This window comes from Trichosurus vulpecula, chromosome 3 (assembly GCF_011100635.1).
Source record: "Trichosurus vulpecula isolate mTriVul1 chromosome 3, mTriVul1.pri, whole genome shotgun sequence".
NCBI lineage: Eukaryota > Metazoa > Chordata > Mammalia > Diprotodontia > Phalangeridae > Trichosurus > Trichosurus vulpecula.
In genome coordinates, this window is record NC_050575.1 from 160,325,885 (window position 1) to 160,347,960 (window position 22,076).

General features: G+C 42.3%; 1 protein-coding gene across 2 annotated transcripts in view; it reads right to left on the bottom strand.

Moving 5' to 3' along the window:
• RGS3 (regulator of G protein signaling 3) overlaps nt 1-22,076 on the bottom strand; it is a 173,240-nt gene that overhangs the window by 143,988 nt on the left and 7,176 nt on the right. For both annotated transcript variants that reach the window (XM_036751250.1, XM_036751253.1), the window contains exons 2-7: nt 18,280-18,330; nt 17,248-17,306; nt 11,983-12,077; nt 10,848-10,916; nt 2,641-2,701; nt 249-339 (exon numbers count right to left, since the gene is read on the bottom strand). In XM_036751250.1, coding sequence (XP_036607145.1) covers nt 249-339; nt 2,641-2,701; nt 10,848-10,916; nt 11,983-12,077; nt 17,248-17,306; nt 18,280-18,330 — 426 coding nt within the window. The remainder of the gene's footprint in view (nt 1-248; nt 340-2,640; nt 2,702-10,847; nt 10,917-11,982; nt 12,078-17,247; nt 17,307-18,279; nt 18,331-22,076) is intronic.

Here is a 22,076-nt window from a genome sequence, read left to right on the forward strand (position 1 = left end):
TGGTGGTCAAATCATTAACATCATATCAGTCAAGAGAGAGACTGACCTTAAAGGATATTCACTTTTATCAAAATATAGGGCTAACAGGCTCTAATACAAACACAGGGATAGAACTGTCTAGATGTCTGAAAGGAGGTGAAGGCAGGAGAGGGACTGGAGGAAATGCCATTAGAGTGGTCTCCAAATAACAATGCTTTATAACTTTGTGCCAAGATCCAGACTAGGGCTTGAAACTGTGGAAAACATACCTCTGCTCTGCTTCAACCGCCGAGTCGCCACCTTAAGATGTTTTGTGCGGCCCAGGTCCTGTCCCAGAAGATAATACCAGCCACTGATCTCCTATGGCAGGAAGAGCATTAATAAGGGTAAGCAAGGAAGTGGGGTCATGTCTGAAGTTAGGAAACAAAATCACTTGGAAGGAGCAGCATGGCAGAGATGCCATTATCAGCTCTGGCCACCACCACTGAGTGTCTATGATGTACTATGCACTGTTAAGACGATGAGAGACACTTGGGCTGCTTGGGCAGTTCTCTCACAGACAGAGCACTGAGGAGGGTGCTGCTGCTGCTACTGCTGCTGTGGCTGAGAGAGAAGAAATGGATAGGGGCTCCTGAAGTAAAGAAAATGGCCCCAATTCCAGGAGAAAGGACTCAACTCCATCCCTTTAGCCTGAGCAGCAGCACCTCTCTGGAACAACCAGAAGTCGGCCTCCTGCCTTCCCAGGCACCACTGAGAAGTGAGAAGCCAAACGAGCAGCACCAGAAGCAGCTCCCTCCACACTCTCAGGAGTTCAGACATTCTGAACCCCTGCTTCTCAAGTACTACCGATGAGTAGAATGTAAGCTCCTTGAGGGCAGAAATGGTTTCACTTTTGTCTATGCCCAGTGCCAAGCACAGCGTCACGGACTCTGTAGGCATTTAATGAATGTTGGTTGAGTTGACCTTTAAATTTCACTTCCAGTTCAGGATACAAAGCTCATAAAATCTGTCCCCTTCTAATCCGTGGTGTACACACTGCCACACTAATGACTCACAATGCAGATCACATCATTCCTTCACTTCAAAAGCCTTCGCCTACAGGACAAAGGTCAAACATCCTGGCCCTCAAGGTCAATCTAGCCCCTGCTTATCTTGTCAGCCTTAAATCACCCTACCCCTTTACACATCCTGCCTCGGGCCAGAGGCCTACTTGCCATTCTTTAAACACATTCCATGCTTTCCTACTTCTCTACACGTCTCACCACCTGGTGAAATATCACCCTTGCTCCAAGGTGTACTTCAGACTTCACCTTTTCTATGAGGCCTTCCCTAACTAAGGCAGATGAGAGGTAGAAAGCTGAGAAGCAGAAAGCAGCCGGGGATCTGGGGCTTGGCAATGGAAGTGAAATAATAACAACCCACATTTAGATAGCATTTGAAGAGCAAGTAAGAGACTTTAACAACTGCCGCCGGGGAAAGTGTTCCTCTTCACCCTCACTAAAACACTTTGAAAGCCACATCACCACTTAGCCCATAGGCAGATGGCAGCAGCAAGGCATTCAAATAGGGCAGCTCTAGAACAGAGAAGGCTTAAGGAAGTGTATACAGAGTGTTAAACTGGTAGCCAGGGGTTTGGAACCTGCCAGCTGTGTGTCTTTGGACAAGCCTCAGTTTCCTACATCTATAAAAAATAGGAACAGAGTTCTTGTGAGGATCAAATGAGATAGCATATACATCTCAAAAATTATACAGAAATGTGAGCTATTTTTGTTATTGCTTTTTCCTCTCCTTTTCCCCTGCCTCAGATCTTGAAGAGGTCCCCTCCCCCCTCGCCAGTACACTGGCTCAGTGGACTCACAGATCAAAACTTGCTGAGTCTTGTTCTAATCAGTCCGCCTTACAAGAAACCCTAAAGAAGCAAACGGCAGCCTGGGCAGGGGCTCACTCCCTTTGCGAAAGCTGGAAAGCCCTGGACTTGGGGTCAGGAGAGATGTGAGACCTTGGGGAAGTCAATCAAGCCTTAATTTCTTCACTTACAAGATAGGCGCCACAATATCCGCGCAAGCTGCTTCGCATCAGCCATGATGACGTACGCATGTGGAGATGACGATTTGACATCCCGGCCCTCTCTACGTGCACCAACAGCCTCCTTTTCAAACAACATCTTTCCCAAAATTGTGCTGCCTCTGGAAGCATCCTGGGCCCGTGGAGTTAGATAAGGATATGGGGTTGGCTCTGGCTCAATGAGACTCGGTGACAGATACACCTTCACTGCTCTGACCCGACTATAAGTAATCATAATATTTATGCAATGCTTTGATGTTTGTAAAGTGCTTTAAATGTGTTATCTCATTTGATCCACACGACAACCCTGCAAAGGAGGGGCTACTATGACCCCAGTTTATAGATGAAGAAACTGAGATTTGAGAAAGACTAAATAACTTGCCCTGGATCACAAAGCTAGTAGGCATCTGGGGCAGGATTTGAATTCAGATCTCCCAACTCCAAGTTTAATACTCCATCCACTGTCTCTCTTTGTTGGATAGGTGGGGTCTATCTCAGAGACTTGGCCGCCTCCCCACCAAAGTTCGCACAGAAAGTTGCCCAGGTCTGCACCACCCTCAAGGCAATGTTATCACCAGGCCTCTCCTAGGGACCTACCTTGTCAGGGTCCAAGAGAGACTTCACCCCAAAGCTCATGCAGCCAATAAGTTGACTCTGCCTGGAGGAATAATGGAACTTGATATTAAAACCTTTCCAAAAGTCTCAGTACCCTGACTAAAAAGAAAAAAATGGACTCACTGGCCTTTAAGTAAGTAGGAGACAGATTTGGAGCCAAACCCACATAACAAAGAACATCCAGGATGGACTGGAATTGCTTGTTATGAAGCTCTACTTATTCGGGGCGGGGGGGGGGGGATATCTGGCCAATTATCCCAGAGATAATCTATAACCAAGGGGATATGAACACTGGAACAGACTGCAGTTAGTAGGAACAAAGTGGAATTATTGGTCCCATAACCAAAAATGTCTGAATTGGCCATTTTCCAGTTCCTCCATTATCTTCCCCATACTCCCTTAGGCCCTCTCTTCAGTTACAGAGCTGTGGAGATGAAGGTATGATGAGATCACTGTGCACCGCTACAGCTTTTAACATTCAAAATCTCTTCCCATCCACATTTTCATTTCATCCTTACAGCTTTCCCATACAATGGACAAGGTGGGTATTGCTCTCCCTGTTTTACAGAAGAGGGGACGGAGGCACAAAGACTGAATGGCTTGCCTGAGGTCTTCTAGCTCTTCTAGGTCATAGCACTGCCCTCTTTGCACCCATAACTAGAGCAATGACTGGTGCTTAACAGTTCTACTGGTAGTCAGTATCTTCCAAGAAGATCACCATAAAGGATGTCAACATCTAATCCAGTGGAAAAAAGTGATCGGCCACAGGCTCGACATGCAATGTCTCAACAGTGATAAGCATCACAGAAGCACTTTCAGATGTCCCAAGATATAAATCAATCATGGAAATACAAAGGTCAACCAAGAAAAAGATAGCCTGTGGAATGAACTGCATAGTAAGTGGCACAGTAGATACAGTGCCGGGCCCAGAGTCAGGAAGACCGAGTTCAAACCCAGCCTCAGACACCTAAGAGCTGTGTGACCTCAGGTAAGTCACTTAACCCATCTGCCTTCATTTCCTCAACTGTAAAACGGGGATAATAATAGCACCTACCTCCCAGGGTAATATTTGTAAAGCACTTAGCACAGCGCCTGGCACATGGTGGCATTATATGAATGTGGGTTATCACCATCACCATGGGGTGAATAACACTGGTGCTGGAGGTCAAGACTAGTCAGGACTTTCAGGTATGGTAGCTCTTAGTCTGGCAATCCAGAGCAAAACATTAATTTGCACTGGCAAAGGCTCTCTCCTCCGCAGACAAGCAGGTGCGTCCAAGGCAGTTTCATGATACCAAACCAAGAGCACTAGCTATCTGTGAACTGGTCCAGCCACCCTGGAGAATAATCTGAAACTATGCCCAGAAGGCTATAAAACCATGCATACGCTCTCACCAGCAATGTCACTACTAAGTCTGTACCCCAAAGAGATCAAAGAAGAAGAAAAGCACCCATACGGACAAAAAGATTTAGAGCAGCTCTTTTTGATGTAGCAAAGGAGAAGAAATCGAGGGCACGCCCGACAATTGGGAGATGGCTGAACACGTTGTAGTATATGATGGTGATGGACTATTACTCTGCAAAATGATGAGGCGGCGGGGGGGGGGGGGGGGGGGATTCAGGAAAAACCTGAGAAGATTTATATGAACTGATACAAAGTGAAGTGAGGAGAACCAAGAGAATATTATACACAGTAGCAGCAGTATTGTAATAATAATCAACTGTGAGGGGCAGCTAGGTGGTGCAGTGAGTAGAGCACCGGCCCTGGAGTCAGGAGGACCTGAGTTCAAATGTGGCCTCAGACACTTGACACACTTACTAGCCGTGTGACCTTGGGCAAGTCACTTAACCCCAATTGCCCTGCCTTCTCCCCTCCAAAAAAAAAAAAAAACACAATAATCAACTGTGAAATACTTAATTATTCTAATGAATAATCCAGAGGAGAGAGTGAGTCTGGTGATTGTGCACAGCCCTCCCTCACTTAAATCCGATTCATTTGCAAGTCACGGCATCACCTTCCTGATGTCATGGTCCTCTCAACAAAGGGCTCATGATGAAAAATGCTATCCTCCTCTAGAGAGAGAACTGATGAACTCTGAGTGCCGGCTGAAACATACTTTTTTCAATTTATTTTTCTTGGGTTTTTTCAAAACATGACTAATGTAAAAATGTTTTGCATGGCTTCATATGTATACTGGTGCAATGTCTGAAAATGAAGGTAAACTGAGAGACAATGGTCTGAGTATGATCAATTTGTTAGGCTAGCGGTAACCAATACAGGTCAACGGCCTCTCTCAACGACCAAAGACCACAAGGTGGGGCTTACTAGCCTTCATAAAGGTTTGGGAAGTACAAGAGAACAAAGGACAGAGTTGGGTAGGTGGGAATCATGGGAGTGGCAACAACATGATGGGATGGAAATTGGGAATGAGAAGGTAGCAACAACCCCATTCTTCTCTCCTGTGACTAATAAATGTTCATTGTTTAAATCCACCTGCAAAGTTAGATATAGTGGACCAGACTTCTTTGGATAACAAACCAGACATCCTTAAAGGACAGTTTGGTGGTATAAAGATTCTAGACTAGATCCCTGATGTCCACCTGCCTCTTTCAAGGATAACAGATTTCCTTGACACAAGAATACAACAGTGATTTAGAAGAGATTTCTAAATTTGACTCATTACAGAACAGCTGAATTTCTGAACTAAGTTCAGAGACAAAGAATCGTGACTTGGGCAGTTACAAGACAAAATCAATTAACTGTAAATAGGATTAATTTTAATCAAATCATGTCAACTGGTATTATATTTCTTGTCTTCTTAATAGGTGGGGGAGGAGTAGAAGGAGGGAGACAATTTAGAACTGAAATTTTTTTTTAATTAAGGGTTTGTTTTTTTTTTAAAGAGCAATAGCTATGCCACCCTATACACGTACCAATATACCAAAAGACGCAATAAAAACTCTATGACAAAGGACAATTAATTTTAAAGTCATTGAGCGCTCTCTCTCTTCCTCCCTCTCTCTCTCTCTCTCTCTCCCACACACTCACACACACACACACACACACACCCTTCCTACTACCTTTATCCTCCACACCTTGGTTATTTTTTTCACTTTCTCTTGTTCTCCTAACAGATGCTCAGACTCCTTCCCCTCAGTTTCACATGCCGTCCCCACTTCATTGCTCAATTCTCCAAATACATGACCATACCAATAATCTATTCACATTTGTTAATATTCTCAATTCCTAAAATACTAAATGTCCAACTTCCTGAATCCATAGCCTATACATACCATTCCTGAGGTGTGGACAGAGAAGCTATAGAGAGGTATAGACAGACAGAGAGGCTCAAAGTTTAGGAGGCTTATACATAATGAAATCAGAAAAGTGGATTGGCCACTGGCATGGAGAACGATGAACTCTCCTCACTGGCGTCCATTTGCGGTTGACACAAGACCCCATTTGCATACCAAGTAGGAAAGGATCTTGGGAGATTAGGAAAATCAATGGCACACCAGGGGATGGAAGAGTATCAGACCCAGAAAATCCTTGGTGGTTTGTTTAACACGCAGCTTCCCAAAGTCCTGCTGAAGGAGTTCAGGCTGACAATAAGAAGGGCTACAAGGACAGTTTACTCTCCTTATAGAGAGACGTCAGCAGGTGTGTGAAGGGACTGACACCTCCCCCCCCAAAAAGCTAACAGCTAAGCTTCTAAGGCTCTAAGCTGAAAAAAGAAAGCAGCCCACTCGTCCTCTAATGAAGAAGAGGTAACACCTCAAAGACTCCAGCTGAAGTCAGGAGCTGAGAGCAGAGAGGCTATACAACATGCCCAACTAAGCCACTTCCTGGTAGAGATCACAAAGCCAGCGAAGCTCCATCTGGTGGAGACTCCACAGCATCCAACACCAGCAAGGAGCAGGCCCAGCAGAAGCCGCCCAATGGCATTAGTGATGAGGTACAAAAGAGTGCTCGAGGCAGATGAAGCACGCAGGTTGCAGGATGTGAGATGGGAGCTAAGATGCAGGATGTGACCAGCCAGAAGAAAGATCAAAGAAGACTCTGCACTGAAGCCCCCCACCATGGACTTACCTGTGTCCTATCACAAAGCACCCCCAATTCCAGAACAACTCTTCCCCTCCCCTCTCCTATTCTCTTTGCTTATCCCTATGATAAAGGCACCTCAGGGCTACCTGATATCCCAGGCATTTTGGAGCCGTGCTTGCTTCTCCCATTCTCTTGTCCCCTTTCCCCCATTCCATAAAATTATATTTTCTCTCACCTGGGAGCAGGCCCACTTTGGTGCATCACCCCAATAAATGCCTTTCTTTAACTAGGAGACTATCCAAGGGAATTCTTTCAGGACAATAGGACCTACATGTCTATTCCTCATCATTTCAGATAGCACCCCAATATTATTCCCAGATAACATCAGCAGCCCAGTAAGCATCAGGCTTACACTCTCAGAGATAGGCATTGCCCCTTTGGCCATTTCTAAACCATGCTGCGTTCATTCTGGCCTTCTACCTCCTTCCATCAGAATACAGACTTTCTTCAAGGATCTTGGGTACTGAGAGAAGAGCTTTCACTTTATCCTGCCCCAGACCAAACCACCATACCACTTCCTGGTCATTTCAAACCATGCTGCCCCTCCTTGACCCGAAAACCACCTTAGTAACCCTAACTCTCCCTTCACGTGTCTTCTTCCGCAATTAGAAAATAAGCTCCTTGATGGCAAATGCTTGCTCCTATTTGCATCTCCAGTATTTAGCACAGTGCCGGCACATAGTAAGTGCTTAATAAATGTTTCTTTATTCATGAATGAATAAATGTTTCTTATATGTGCACGTCTCTACAAGTGTTCCCTAGCCACACCTTCCCACACATGTTCCCTAAGCATGTCCACTCTCTTCCCACTGATGATATGTAGGAGATCATATCCCAGATTTATGGAAGGAAATGTCAGGGTGCTCCTTTTCTTATTATGAAATTTCATTAAATGCCTTTGCTTTGAGCTAATTGTGCCCTCTGGCTTACTGGTAAAAGCAAACATATCGGAGGACACTATGAACAATGGTTTTAAATGAAAGCTGACACAGAGTATGTTGGATCTGGGGTAGCTTTTCTGGGGCCTGACATGAGAGGAGATGCCCCGGATGCTACAGAGTTTTTGCCACTGTGGAAGTTAAAGTGGCCATCATAACACCTGTAAGGCTGACCTAAGATGTTACTCCAGAAACCCATAAAGCCTTTGTGAAAGTCTCATATACCTGTTTAACACTAAATGGCAACCCATTCAAAAGAAATCTATCTGACATTTGGATACACAAAGTATTCCATTGTACTACTTGCATCTTGGCATACTAAATATATGCTATAGGATTATAAATCTTACACTTCTATATTTCTACAATCACAATCCCTTGCCCTAAAGAATATGGCTTCTGTAATATTCTTCGGTAAGTAGAATTCCCATTCCCAAATGAACTGAAAGTACTAAATTGTTAATAACTTCCCCACAGCTTTGCTTCCTACTCTGGCGCCAATGATTTCACATTCATTCAGGTACTGTAAATTGTCACAATTACCACTTACAAGTAAAAATCTCTTAAGCATTCTGTAACTGACTGCTTCTTACTTATGGTACTTAAAGCTATTAAAATTCTTTTATATGTAATCTGAGTATAGCTCAGGTTGTCAGTTGATAAATAATACCAAAAATATTGCCCAAAAGTTTATACCAGGGGTGGGGAATTTGTTCTGTGAAGTCTGGATTCAGTCAAAGGGCCTCATTTGAGGACTTACAGGGCCACATGTGGCCTCGAGGCCACAGGTTCCCCACCCCTGGTTTATACTCAATCCACAAACTGTGCCCCTACTATGTGCAACAAATGCAAGATGTAATTCTTCAAATTGATTATAAGTGCCAGTAAAATAAGAGAAACACTTGAAAAGTTAAGTAACGATACAAGAGTTTTTAAATGGTCCAAGATGATACAACAGAAGCTACATGGCATGGTAGAAAAAGGACAAGACTAGGAAAGAAGATACAGAAGTCCTTCTAGCCTCAGCTGTCACAAGTTCTCATTTATAAAGGGAGTTAAAACTACATGATCTCAAGGTTCCTACCAGCTGTCACCATCTATTTTCTAACATTCTATGGTCACCTCCTGCTCCAAGTCTGTGATGTCAAATCTTACAAAGCAAGTATGTGATTAACTAACAAAAAGCAGAACAGACCATATTAGCCAAAGCAATCTGAGGAAAGATCACTGCAGCACTGGCAAGTAAGAGAGGGCGGGTTTGAGCCAGACCTTGGAGGACAAACAAAATTCAGATAAACAGAAAAGTAGGGACTACAGACAGGATGGCTTCTGGGAAGAAACTCTTAGGGAGACTCTAGAACCCGAAGAGCGTACAGACAAAAATGAGGTAAGTCTATGCAAGGCATAATTAGAAAACCAGTATGGCTGATGCAAGAGGCTATCAAAAATGATCAAAAAGCTGTATTCTTTTAAAATCATGATGTAAATTCATTAAATTTTCTTTTCAAACTGACTGATGACCATACTTAAGAAAAACGCTCTTTGATTTAAGAACACATGCACCAGTCTGGGTAGTATTTTTTCTCAGTATTTTCCTTTCGTGTATTATGTAGCTATAAAAGCATTCTCTCTTAGAAAGACAGATCCATGACATGCTTCAGTATTATTCATCAAGTTTGTGTTCAATATCTTGAGTCATGCCAACGAGAACTGAGGATGTGCTCTTCATTAACAACTCCTGACGGCTTTTTAGTGAGGCTGTCGATAACACAATTCAAAGTCATTTGAGAAAGTTATATATATGTCTCTCCCTTTGTATGCTTTTTTATTTGGACTGCCTATTATGGATTTTTTGAATACGGAATCGTACTTTCCCAAAATAGGCAAGAATGTGAGACACATGCCCCAGTACATTGTCGTACTGCTTCAACTGGATGCTGACTCATTTGCTCCAACATAACTGTGCTTTTCTTTGCCAATAACTAGAATTAACATTAATCACTCATTCTTAAACTGCACTTTGCTTAATTTATTCCACTGTCATGAAGTTCTAGTTGTAAAACAGAGAAGTGAGTGACTGCACCTCCAAAGGTTCTCATCATATAGCAGCTGGTACAGTAAAATAACTTTACGGCTTAAATGCTCCTCTACTCATACGCATATCTGCATTCAGCCTTCTCTGCACAAATAAGTTTTCTAGGATGTGTCTCTATTGAACTGTTAAGCATGTACTGAACAAATAGCCTACAGAAGAAGGTTGATGTCAAGACACCATTTTATACCACTATGATGACATACAGACTTCCTCCTTTGAGGCAAAAGGTTGAAGAGAACGCTACTTTTAAAAGCATTCCAATTTGTTAAAAAAATCTAACCTAGGGTTATTCCCTGGCTCTAAGCCTACGGTATTTTCGTCTGATAGTAAATGAGATAAATCTACATTCATATTATACTCTTGGCTCCTGGTATTTGGTTCAGAGAAGGAAGAACATAGTGAAAGAAGGAAGAATTTGTTAAGAGTCTACTATGTGCCAGGCACTGTGCTAAGTGTTTTATAAAATGAATATGGAGATGAAGGTAAAGAGAGAATCTCCTGCCTCAACGAAATTGTAAGCTCTTTAAAAAAAAATCTAACCTAGGGTTATTCCCTGGCTCTAAGCCTACGGTATTTTCGTCTGATAGTAAATGAGATAAATCTACATTCATATTATACTCTTGGCTCCTGGTATTTGGTTCAGAGAAGGAAGAACATAGTGAAAGAAGGAAGAATTTGTTAAGAGTCTACTATGTGCCAGGCACTGTGCTAAGTGTTTTATAAAATGAATATGGAGATGAAGGTAAAGAGAGAATCTCCTGCCTCAACGAAATTGTAAGCTCTTTAAAGGCAGAACTCCATGACCTCAATCTCTTTGCATCTCCAGTACCAGGTTAGAGTGAGTGACTTGTAGGCATCAACACAGGGCCACTGAGGAGGTGACAAAGGACAGCACCCAAGAACAAGGTGGGTGGGCAGGTGGGGAGCCCTGGCCTCTGCTGTTTGGAAATCACCAGATGAATGGAGTTTTGGGTGGCAGCAGATGTCCCTCCTAATTTCCACCCAAAGGCCCAGTGGGGGAACACATTTCTACCCAGGAAACCCTTCTTACCGATGGTCTCTCTCTCTGTTCCATACAGCAACCAGAAGCCGTTTCTGCTCATCTGCCTCTTGGATGGGACTGTTAAAGTAAGTCAAAGGCATTAAGAGCCTTCACAGTTGACACAAGACCCCAGTTTGAATCAAATAAATATTATTACCATTAAGTCATCTTGATACACATCATCCAATTACAGTCATCTGCTGAGGAGCTCTAAGTAAAAATCTTTGTCATTGGAAACCAGCCACTATACAAAAAACTTTTCTTCTGTGTTATCTGTGCTATAAGCTTAGAGAGGGAACCTCGATCACTCCTCTTAGCTTGCTAAACTCAGACCCCAGAGATAAAGATTTAAGCAAAGGATGGACCCCCAGAAAGGGGAGAAACTCAACCTGAATAAATTACGGGTCAATTGGCTGGTAAATTAACTTGTGTGGTTAAAAAACCTGAAAGAGTTATGAAACAGACATGAGCTATGCTACTAAAGCACCACAACCAAGCCTAACTCAGGAGAAAAAAATAGAGATCTATGGAAGGGAATTGAGTCTAAAGGCATATATACACTGTCCAGTTTGTCTGAGAAGGATGTTTTATCACAAAACAGAGCACCCAAGATTTTCTCCACCCAACTACAAGGGCCCAGAAATCAGAATGGAGGGAAAAGAGATCTCATTCTAAATGCTCTTTATATACCAAAAGGCCACAAAGAACGTCTTAGCTTGAAAGTAACAAAGGAAGCTTCAGAAATGTTTGAGCCAGTGATCCTTCAAGCAAAACTTTGTACTGAGACCCTACTTCACCCCACCAAACCGAGAAGACCTCTCATTCTGTACCCCCAGGGCTCCCTCTCTCCAGAGGCTAACAGCAGCCAAGCTTCCGGTTCTAGTTCTAAGCCTAAGGCATTTCAACTATGAGAAACGGCTAAATCATATCTATCACGCTGATTTTATTGCCGTATGGCAGGTATTGTGCCAGATCTACAAGAAAAAAGGCATGGAAAAAACATAAATGGCCTTTGGAAATTAGCATGTTTTCAGGTCGATTGCTTAACTTACAAAATAAAACTATCTCTATAGCAAAAAATTCCTTTTCAACCAAAGAAGAGAAGGGCAGACTAGGATAGTTATACTACAACAGACTTACTTACAAGAAAAAACGTTCACGGAAAGCTGGATTTTTACAGTCTGGGATGGTCTGAGTTTTCTGCCTCCGTTTTCGATCATTATCAGGTACCACAGACACCTTGAAATGGAGACAAACTTGCATTAGCTAATCATACCCACACTCAATCAGATGCAGCTTGTTACCAACCACTGCAATTATCATTAATCAGCTTTGTTCACCAGCTCAAAGCTGCAAAAAAAAAAAAAAAAAGAATTCAAACAGCAGCCAAATATTAAAAGCCTTCCCAGTATCTCTATGAAGGAGCGGCTCCCACCATCAAACAGATCTAAAGGTATCAGCTTCTTAAAGTTAAAGGTACTTCTCAGAAGAGCCAATACAGGGCCTTAGGATGTTATAGAGAAGACAGGCCCAGACTAAGCTAGAAACAATTGTTCCCAAAGAACGGGCATGACTTCTGGACTCCTGATTAGGCCTTCAGGCAAAGTTGACTTTTCCAAAGAAAATACAATTCTCTATTTTCACTATTCGAAATCATCAGCTAGAAAATACATGACTCAAGATAGCTCCTCAAAAGGTTTCAAGCCAAAGAAAAGCCTGAGATGAGTCGGGATGGCCTCAACTCTCAGTTCAAATTCTGTTTTTTAGTCTCCTTAACCAGACTAAGACAAAGAAAGTTCTTGCTCTGTTTTCCAGACCTTCCAACCTGGAATTCACCCGTGAAATTTTACAACTGTCCAGAGCAACAGTGAACAGTCAGGAAACACAGTCTGATGCCTGGTTCAAGGACCATGGCTCTACTCTGTTCCTCAATCTTGATTCATGACTCAGCTATGAATTAATTCAATACTCTTTTTAATCTTTATCATCATGGGTACTCATTTTACCAACCCAGATCACAATCTCTCCATCCCTCAGTAGACAATTCATGAGTTACAACAGCCAAAACATTTGTCATCAGATGGTCGACTTCCTGGTGATGAGACTCTGAACTTTGCAAGGCTGATCCTTGGGTGACAGATCATTGCTAGACCTAGATTCAAAGCACTTCTAGTTTTATAGGACTTGTAGGAGTTTACATTCCCTGGCAGGACCTAGAAAAGTTTGCCCTCCTGTGGCATAGCCTTCAAGAACTGAAGTTACTCCCTACAACTAGACATCCTGGAAAATGCGAGCACCTATATCTGGCAGACCCCTCCCAAGCTCAGTAGCTAGCAGGAACCACTGCCTACCATCCTCTTCCCCAGTGCTCTGCTCCTCTCTACCAGCCATCCAAGTGAAGGATCAAGCTCATGCCAAACCCAGCTCCTTCTCCAACATCCCTTGGAGACTGTTTTACCCTACTCACCTGGCCCACTATTCCCCCTGTAGCTTCTGTTTTTTCTCTCCCTATCCTTGTAACAGCTATTTAGGAGAAAAATGTCCCCAACCCCTTCCTCATGTTATTTCATCCCCATTCCCCTCAATTCTATCCCACCCATGTCCCACTCCAACCTCACCAACCCCTTACACTGTGCGCTCTGGAATTCTCATTCCATAAAGAACAAACTCCTTTCTCATCCTGGCCCTCTTTTTATCATACTCTTTCCATGTATTAGGCCTCACTGAGACCCCCAATGACCCTATATCTTTACCTATCGTCTCCAGCTGACTGTACCTTCTCACATCTACTGTCCTAGAAGAAGAGGTCAGAATACTCCTTGCTCCCCATTGTCACTTCCAGACCCTCCCTTTCCCTCCTTCATTCAGTGATCCCTCCTCCTCTGAAGTTCACTTTCTCTCTCATGAAGTCCAGCACATGACTTACCATCTGCCTCTACTCCCCAACATCTGCTTCATAATACAGGGCTTTACTACTCATGCAGATATGCTTCAACCACCTTGAGTCTCATGACATACTCCTTCAATCCATCTCACGTCACTGAGGCCATCTGACATAGTCCCTCTGGCCCCTATTCTATTCCACTCTTTTCATCAAAACCCCTTGACATTGTCTCCCACTCTCTCCTCCTTTGCTCTACATTCTGACAAAGTGGTGTTTCTCCTTGCCAAAAACCAACCTTTCTACATGTACATTTGATCCCATCCTGTCTGTCTTCTCCATAAGATTATATCCTTAATCATTCCCTTCTCTTCAATCTTCAACTTCTATTAACTGGTTCCTTCCTTTTAAACACACATACGCATTTCCCAATTCTTAAAAAAAAAGTTTTCTAGAATCTAACACCCCTTGAATTTTCTCCTCCCTTTCTCAATCAAATTCCTTAAAACTCACCACCTTCGCTTTCTCTCCTCTCACTCCTTAATCCTTTGTAGTTCAGGGTGCAACCTCATCATTCAACTGAAACTTCTCTCTCCAAAGTTACTAGTGATCTCTTAATTGTCATACCTGGTGGTCCTTTCTCAGTCCTCATCCTTAATCAGCTGCATTTGCCACTGCTAACCACCCCTCCATCTGGATAACATCTCCCCTCTAGGCTTTTGTTACACTACTCTCTTCTGGTTTGTCTGACTGTTCCTTTTGAGCTTCCTTTGCTGACCCATCCACTTCACATCTCCTTTGGTTTGTTCTTTAAGATTCTGCACTAGGTCCTCAATACTCTTTCCTTTGGTAACTTCTTCAATTTCCACGAATGAGTTTATTTATCCTTGCTTATAGATGAGTCCAAGATCTATATATCCAACCCGGTGTCTCCCCTGAACTTCAGTCCCACATCACCAGTTGCCTATTGGACATCTCAAAGTGTATGTCCTAGAGACAGCTTAAATTCACCAGGTCTAAAATGAAATTCATTATCTTTCCTCCTAATCACTCCTCTTCCAAATTTCCCTGTTTCTGTCAAAGGCACCATCATCTTTCCACTTCCCAAATTCTGTAATTTTGGCATTATACTAGACTCCTCACTGTCCCTCAACCTCCATATTCAAGTACTTACAAAATCTTTCCATTTCTACCTTTACAACACCTCCCGTAAAAGACCCCCCACAACCACCACCTTAAGTCAGGTCCTCATCACCTCTCACCTACATTATTACAAGAGACTCTTATTTGTTCTCCCCACCTCAAGCCTCTCTTCACTCCAGTCCACCCTCCCCACTGCTGCCAAAGTAATTTTCCTTAAGTGCAGATCTAGCCATGGCTTTCCTCCTCAACCAACTACAGTGACTTCTTATTGCCACTAGGACAAACTATAAACACCTCTGCTAAGTTTTTAAAAGTTCTACACAACCTGGCTCCAAACCTATTTCCACTATTCACTCGGCATCACTCCACTTGTACACACTACCATCCAGTCCAACTAGCCTCCTCTTCTTTCCTCATACACACAACACTCCACCCTCTGTCTCTATGCCCGTGCACTGGCCATCCCCCAGGCCTGGAATAAACTCTCTCCTTACCTCTGCTGAACAGTCCCCCTCTTCCTGTAAGATACAGTTGGAGCACTATGTTCTGCATGAAACCTTTCCTGAACCTGCTAAATGATAATGCCCTCCTCCCTCCCAAACGAGCATGTGTTTAACCATTTTGAATATATTTGTATTTAATTAACTTTATACTAATGTTCTATAATGTTATATCAATTTAATGAAGTACAGGAAAATGTACTTCATTTATTTTAAATTAAATGTACCCTCATTCAACTCTAAGTTCATTAAGAGTAGTATTAATTCTTTGTACTTGTATCCCCAGTGCCTAGGACGGTACCAGGCACAGAGTAGGTACTGAACAAACACTCGATTACTTGATCAATTGAAAGACGGGATTGAAGAAGAGAATTCGGAGTCAAAGAGAGCAATCAATCAACAAGTGATTTATTAACCAACTGCTGTGTTGTGCCTCTGTCAGGCACAAGAGAAATCAATCCAATACATGCAAGAATCCCTGCTCACAAAGAGCTTGTATCCCAGGAGGTTGGACAGCAAGGACATATATAAGCATATACAAAGTAAATTTCATCTTGAAGGAAGAAAAGGGATTCTGTGAAGCGGAAGTTAAGAGGGAGTTATGTTCCAGCGATGGAGGACATTATAGTAGTCCAGGCAAAAGGCAATAAAGACCTGAACTAAAATGGTGGTTATGTGAGTAGAAAGAGGGGGACAGATGCAAGAAATGTTGTGAAGAGAGAAATGACAAGAGCTGGCAACTGACTGGATATGCAGGGTGAGGGAGAGTGAAGAGTCAAAGATAACACTGAAATTACAAACCTGGGTGACTATAAGGATGATGGTACCCTTGAAAGTAACAAAGAAATCCAGAAAAGAAATGGGTTCTAAAGGAAAGATAATGTAAAGAAATCTGTATCTACTCACACTTGCTCACCCTATGCAACTCATTCTGTCCCACTCAAAAAAAAATGGGAAGTGGGGCTCTTGCTCACTGGTCACTAATCTGGATCATAAGAGCCCACCGTTGCAAGGGCACTTGTCAGAAGCATGAGGTGATCTGGGGGACAAAGGGTAGGTAACCTGGAGGAGAGGGTAACTAACTTTCCCAACGGCATCTATAGAGCTGCTGCTGTGGGTGCCCAGGTATCATTTGGGTCACAAATGCCCTGAAAAGTTGAGGCTCAAGTCAGAAGGAATAGGATGGGAGCTTGCATCGCAAAGGGATGGGGCTGATTTAAGGACTGTTGGAGGGCAACTGTAGGTGTGATTGTGTTGGAGACAAGCTCCCCAGGTGGCTGTCACAGAGAAAATGAAATGTAACCCATCTTCCCACCCTCAAACTGGTTCATCACATACTCGTTTAGGTCAGGCCATGTTCTTAGTTTGGAGACCACTAATCTAAAGGTTCATTAAACAGGCTTTAGAATTCTCCTCTTCTCTCCTACTACCTAAATTTGAGCCAGTTTGAATTGATAATTCTAGTTAAAGATTTGGTGGGATTATAAACAAAACTGCCACTAAAAACACAGTCCTGGATTTTATGTGAATTTCAAATATCCACATTCATTCATTCATTATCATATCATTATCATATCATATCATTCATTAGTGTTGCTGAGAGAGGCTATGAACTGAACAAACAAAATAATGGTTGTACAAACATTCTCTAACTATATAAAGAACTATGTAAATGTGAACTACATTTCTTGACAGAATGGCAACCAGTCAAGAGGAAGGGAATGGAGATATTCTAGCACAGAAGGTACTTAATAAATACTTGTGCTGACTAAACCCTAACATCTACAGCCCGGAAATAGATTCCATTTCTAAATATCCTAGTGGCACTGAAACAGAGGAGCCGTGTTAGATGGCACCCTTCCCACCTACCCCCACCATCACATACCTTCACATAAGCATCACAAGGTCGAGAGTCTTTGGCCATGAGATCTCTGGCTTCTATGACTAAAGAAAAGCACATAGTTGATACAAGGATTAATAATGGAAATGCATGTGCCCCTTTATCTGCAAGATTCCCTCCTTTTCTTTGTGATATTATCCCTTCCTCAAGTATATCCCAGCATTCCTTCCCCTTCCCTGGCACTACCCATGCCAAATCATGATGAAATGAAGCAGCACAAACTAGGCCAAGCAGATAAAGCTAACGTTGTCAGGTAACCATATATGAATCTGAAGAGGAGTACATGGAGAGGCAGAGGCAGTCATGGAAGCAAGCCCTGGCTTATGTAGCTAAAGCCTAAAAGAAATCAAATAGTAGGCCTCAAGCAATCAGAATCTATTCTGCTGTTCTTTTCCATTCTCTTTATTTGATTTCAGCTGGAGGCTTAAGGCAAACTCTGCATGAGTTTATTGCAGGCTGGGCCTTGGGTTCTTAGCCTAAGGCCCTATAAAGCAAGACAAAGGAGAGGGAAAGACCAGGAAGGAGAGAAACACAGGTGGAAACATAGGTGGAGCCAAAGAAAAAAATTCCACTACAAATCAAGTGAGTCTTGCTGTCAGCTGACTTTGTTTAAAAGCTGTCTGCACAGTCAGAGTGGGGTCCACGACTGAAAAATCTCTTCCCCTGCTTCTTAGAACACTCATAAGCAGATAGTCAAGAAATCAAGAGCAGGAAAAAGAAGGCAAGGAGAGGCCCTTCCAGTGCGTGCTTGTTTTGGGAATTGTAGAATACTGCCGGCAGAGAACTCTGCCCCAAGAGTATAAAGATGCCCTGGCTGAGCAAAACGGCCTGGGACAGGAACCCCATACATACATGAGGCAGGAGCAGAGAAACTGCCCTACAAGAGGTTTCCCATAAAAGCCACACTTGTTAGAAACCAACAGAACACTCTGCAAAGAAAAGGGTAATTGAAATCTGAAAGCAGCGGACTTGATCTGCCTAGCCCTAACTAGATGAAATATGTAAAAACATACTTACTATGAAGAAGCAAAACTCGGTCTTGTTTATCTATTGACAGTTTCAACTGACCTAAGGAAAAAACACAAGCAATTCATTTTACCTCATGTATAATCCAAAAATCAAATGGCTAATAATAGATGTGATTTTTTTTTTATCAAACAGTTCTAAAGCAAGAAACCAAGACCGACATAAGACTTCCACCAAGGGACAGCAGCAATAAAGCAAAATCAAAGAACCTTGATCTCACAACTGCAGAGAGAAGAATATATGGAAGCAGTGTTGCAGTGGGGCACATAGACTAGCTATGGGAATCAAACCCTTTTTGCGCCTTGATTCCATGCGTCCGGTTCCAGCCTGTCCCTCCTACATGTCCCTGAAAAATGCTCAGATTCCAGATCCTCTACTTACTACACAATGAAGACACTACAGGATGTAAGTGCAAAAGTCACAGCCAAAAACAAAGGTTTTTTGCAACTGATAAAAATGATCCTGGAACCCCCTGGAGTCAAAGCCAAGGCCCCTGATGACCCCTCCACACTAGACACATCTCCCATTAGAGGACTAATGTTCATTCCTATGGTTGATGCCTGATAAAGGTTGAGTGAACAAATGGATGAATCTCTGCTTTCAAACTACAGTCCCAGCACATTCTGAATGTAGCAAACCACCTATTCAGCTCTCAAATCTATATAATTTTGCTGGGACCTTCCTGCCCATGATATTCCAGGGCCAGAATGATCCAAACTGTCTCCAGTCTCAGTATTGGCCCTAGGATAGTCCCAAGGACTCACCTACCTACTGGTCCAACCACCTCCTCCTCCCTGGCCCTCAATTTCCAGTGGTACATAATAGAGATAATAATACTGGTTACTTAACCCCCAGAGGATTAATCAGATAATACTAAAGGGTACTTTAAGCTGTTTGGATGAAAGGTATCACAAAAGTCCATGGTGTTATTATCTGAAAGTATAGGCAATTACTACTTCCCACAGCCATGACTCTTCAGTCACTGAACAAGGACATAACAAAAACACAAAATGGTGAAGGTGCGATGTTTACTAGAGTTAACATTCTGAGCTACAAGAATGTGGAACATCTATGCCTTTATCACCCTTACCATCCAGAGATGGACCTAGGGTTCTTGTTGTGTTTGTCCTTTGTTTTCAAAGAGGACCATGACATCAGGGAAATGATGACATGACTTGCAGTTGACTTTGATTTGAGTGAGGAAGGGCTGTGCAAGGTCACCAGCCTCACTTTCTCCTCCAGAGCCATCTGGATCCAGTGACCAGATATTCACCAAGATGACTGGAGATGGCCCAGAATGCAATGGGAGATCCTGGCCCCTTTAGGCCTTTTCATATACTCACTTAGGGTGAGGTAATGCCCATTCAGTGAACAGGCCTCTTTAAGAAGTGAGTCAAGGGATGGCCCCTTTAATTAGGAAAAAAGATTTAAAAAATCAAGCTGGGAGGGGAAGACCCTCAGGGTTGCTGTTCCTGGGTGGGCAATGATAGGGCAGGGGGCAGGAAAAGAGAAAAGAGAAAGAAGCTGATTCTCATCAATCATAGCTGAAGAGCTACGATGCTGTGTTCTACACTTAAGACATGTTTGTTGGCTAGCTTCCTGCCCTGCCCACTTATTCAGTTACTGATGCCTGACAAAGCAACGACATACAATGAGCAGCATGCCAACAATGTAAAGATACCTCAATTGAGTACTTCCATTGCCTCACATGGGATGCCCTCACCGAAGCAAATGGGATAAAGCTCCATCATGCCAGGGCCTCAGGCAGCATTTCTAAGGGCGTCAGGTCATGGTTTCTCCCTTTTCCCTCACATTGTCCCTGCTGAAAAGGTATAGTGACCTGGCAGGCCACCAGGTAAATAAATGTCTAATTGCCCAGGGAAGGTCCCACGCTAAATGTTCAACAAGACCAATATGTTACCATGGTATTCCTCTCTGCTCCCTAACCCAAAGGGCTTCATGTTGATCTGTTAAAACCATTCATTTAACTCCAAATGTTACAACTTACCAGAGGGTCTGGGCATAGATTTTGTCAGGAAAAAAGAATTAAAAAAAAATAAGAGAGTCATCTAAGATATCTAGTATCCATCTATGAAATTTCCCCACACAAACTTCCCTGCCAAGTTCATTAGCTTACTGAGAAAAATTCTTCTCCCCCAAAAATGTCTCATGTGTTTAGGAAGAAAAGCAACTTATTTTTAGAAGTTATCAATTGGATCTCCTTAGACCTCTCCATGGCCTTGTCCAATATAGGAAAATCGTCCCAAAACACCAGCAATATAAACCCAGCCCTGGCTTGAACACACTTAAATTTCCAAAGTCAGGGGAACCATTTAGTCATAGATTAATTAGCACCTAACAATAGCTATTTCTGAGAAACAGTAATGGGGGCCACTAAACCACACATAAGGATCCTGGCAGTGCATATATTAACGTAGAAAACCACATATGTGTATATTTTTTATTACTCCATTGACACACTAAAACCAGACAGGAACTGCATTTTAATCTGGTTCAGGCTATACTCTGTAGTGTTGTGGACCCCGTGTAATCCCTCCGGCCATGTGTTTGACGCCTCTGGCTCTAGATAACCACAGATCCATGGCCATGGGAAACACAGCTGCTATCCTAGCTTTTTTTTTTTTAAGAATACATTAATCTGCTGAAAGAAAAGGAAAATTTAAACCCCATTGGCTTTTCACAGATTGATAACATCCAATTCAATTGCTATGGTATGTTTTTAGAAGATAAATGTGGAAATTTTTAACTAGCATTTTGAAGCTGTCTTCTATGAAAAGGATGTAGCTGTTTCATTTCTCTTAAAAGGTTCAATATATCTTTGCTTAGGAGCTAAAAGGCTTGCTGACTTACTGGGTTCTTTGATGAACAAGTTCTATCATTAATCTCTTGATGCAGCTAAGTTGGTCCAAAGCTACACACCCTAAATTCCAAATTAGTCTTACCAATAGAACATCTTTCTAGAAATATTATTAGATGTAAAAAAAAATCCTTTATTGTTGAAGGTTTTTAGTTCTCCCTGAGGGTTGATAGTAAGGACAGTGAGGACTGAAGTCTGGAATGACCTAGATTTGAATCCCTCCTCTAATATTTTTGTTTATTTTTTAATTTGTGGAATAAAACAAGCATTCCCATAACATAGTATAATAAAAAAGAGATGGCTGCACATGAAACTGCAAATCTTATGTACAACTTGTTATTCCCTTTAAATGTACAATGAAATTATCATGTATATGAATAGCGTCTTTCCTCATACATCCTTTATAGTTAATTTGGGTATTTATAATAGTCAAAATGACTTATTCACTCAAAGTCGTTCTTAAAACAATATGGCTGTTACTCTACACAATGTTCTCCTGGTTCTGCTCATTTCACTCTTCTTTATTTCATGCAAGTCTTTCTATGTTTTTCTAAGATCACTGAGCTCATCCTTTCTTTTAGCACAATAATTTTCCATCACAATCATACACTACAATTTGTTCTGCCACTCCCCAATTGTTGGACAATCCTGCAATTTCTAGTTCTTTACCACCACAAAGAGAGCTGCCATATACACTCTAGAACAGAGGTTCCCAAACTTACTTGGCCTACCACCCCCTTTTCAAAAGAAAAATTACTCAGCACCTCCCTGGAAATCTACATTCTTTAACCCTTTAACGGTTTTTTAAAACTCACATCATTTCAAAAAATATATAATCTTTTAAATGACACATCTTAAATTTAATAATTTATTGTAAATTTGTGGGGGGTTTTCCTGCACTGAAATTTTG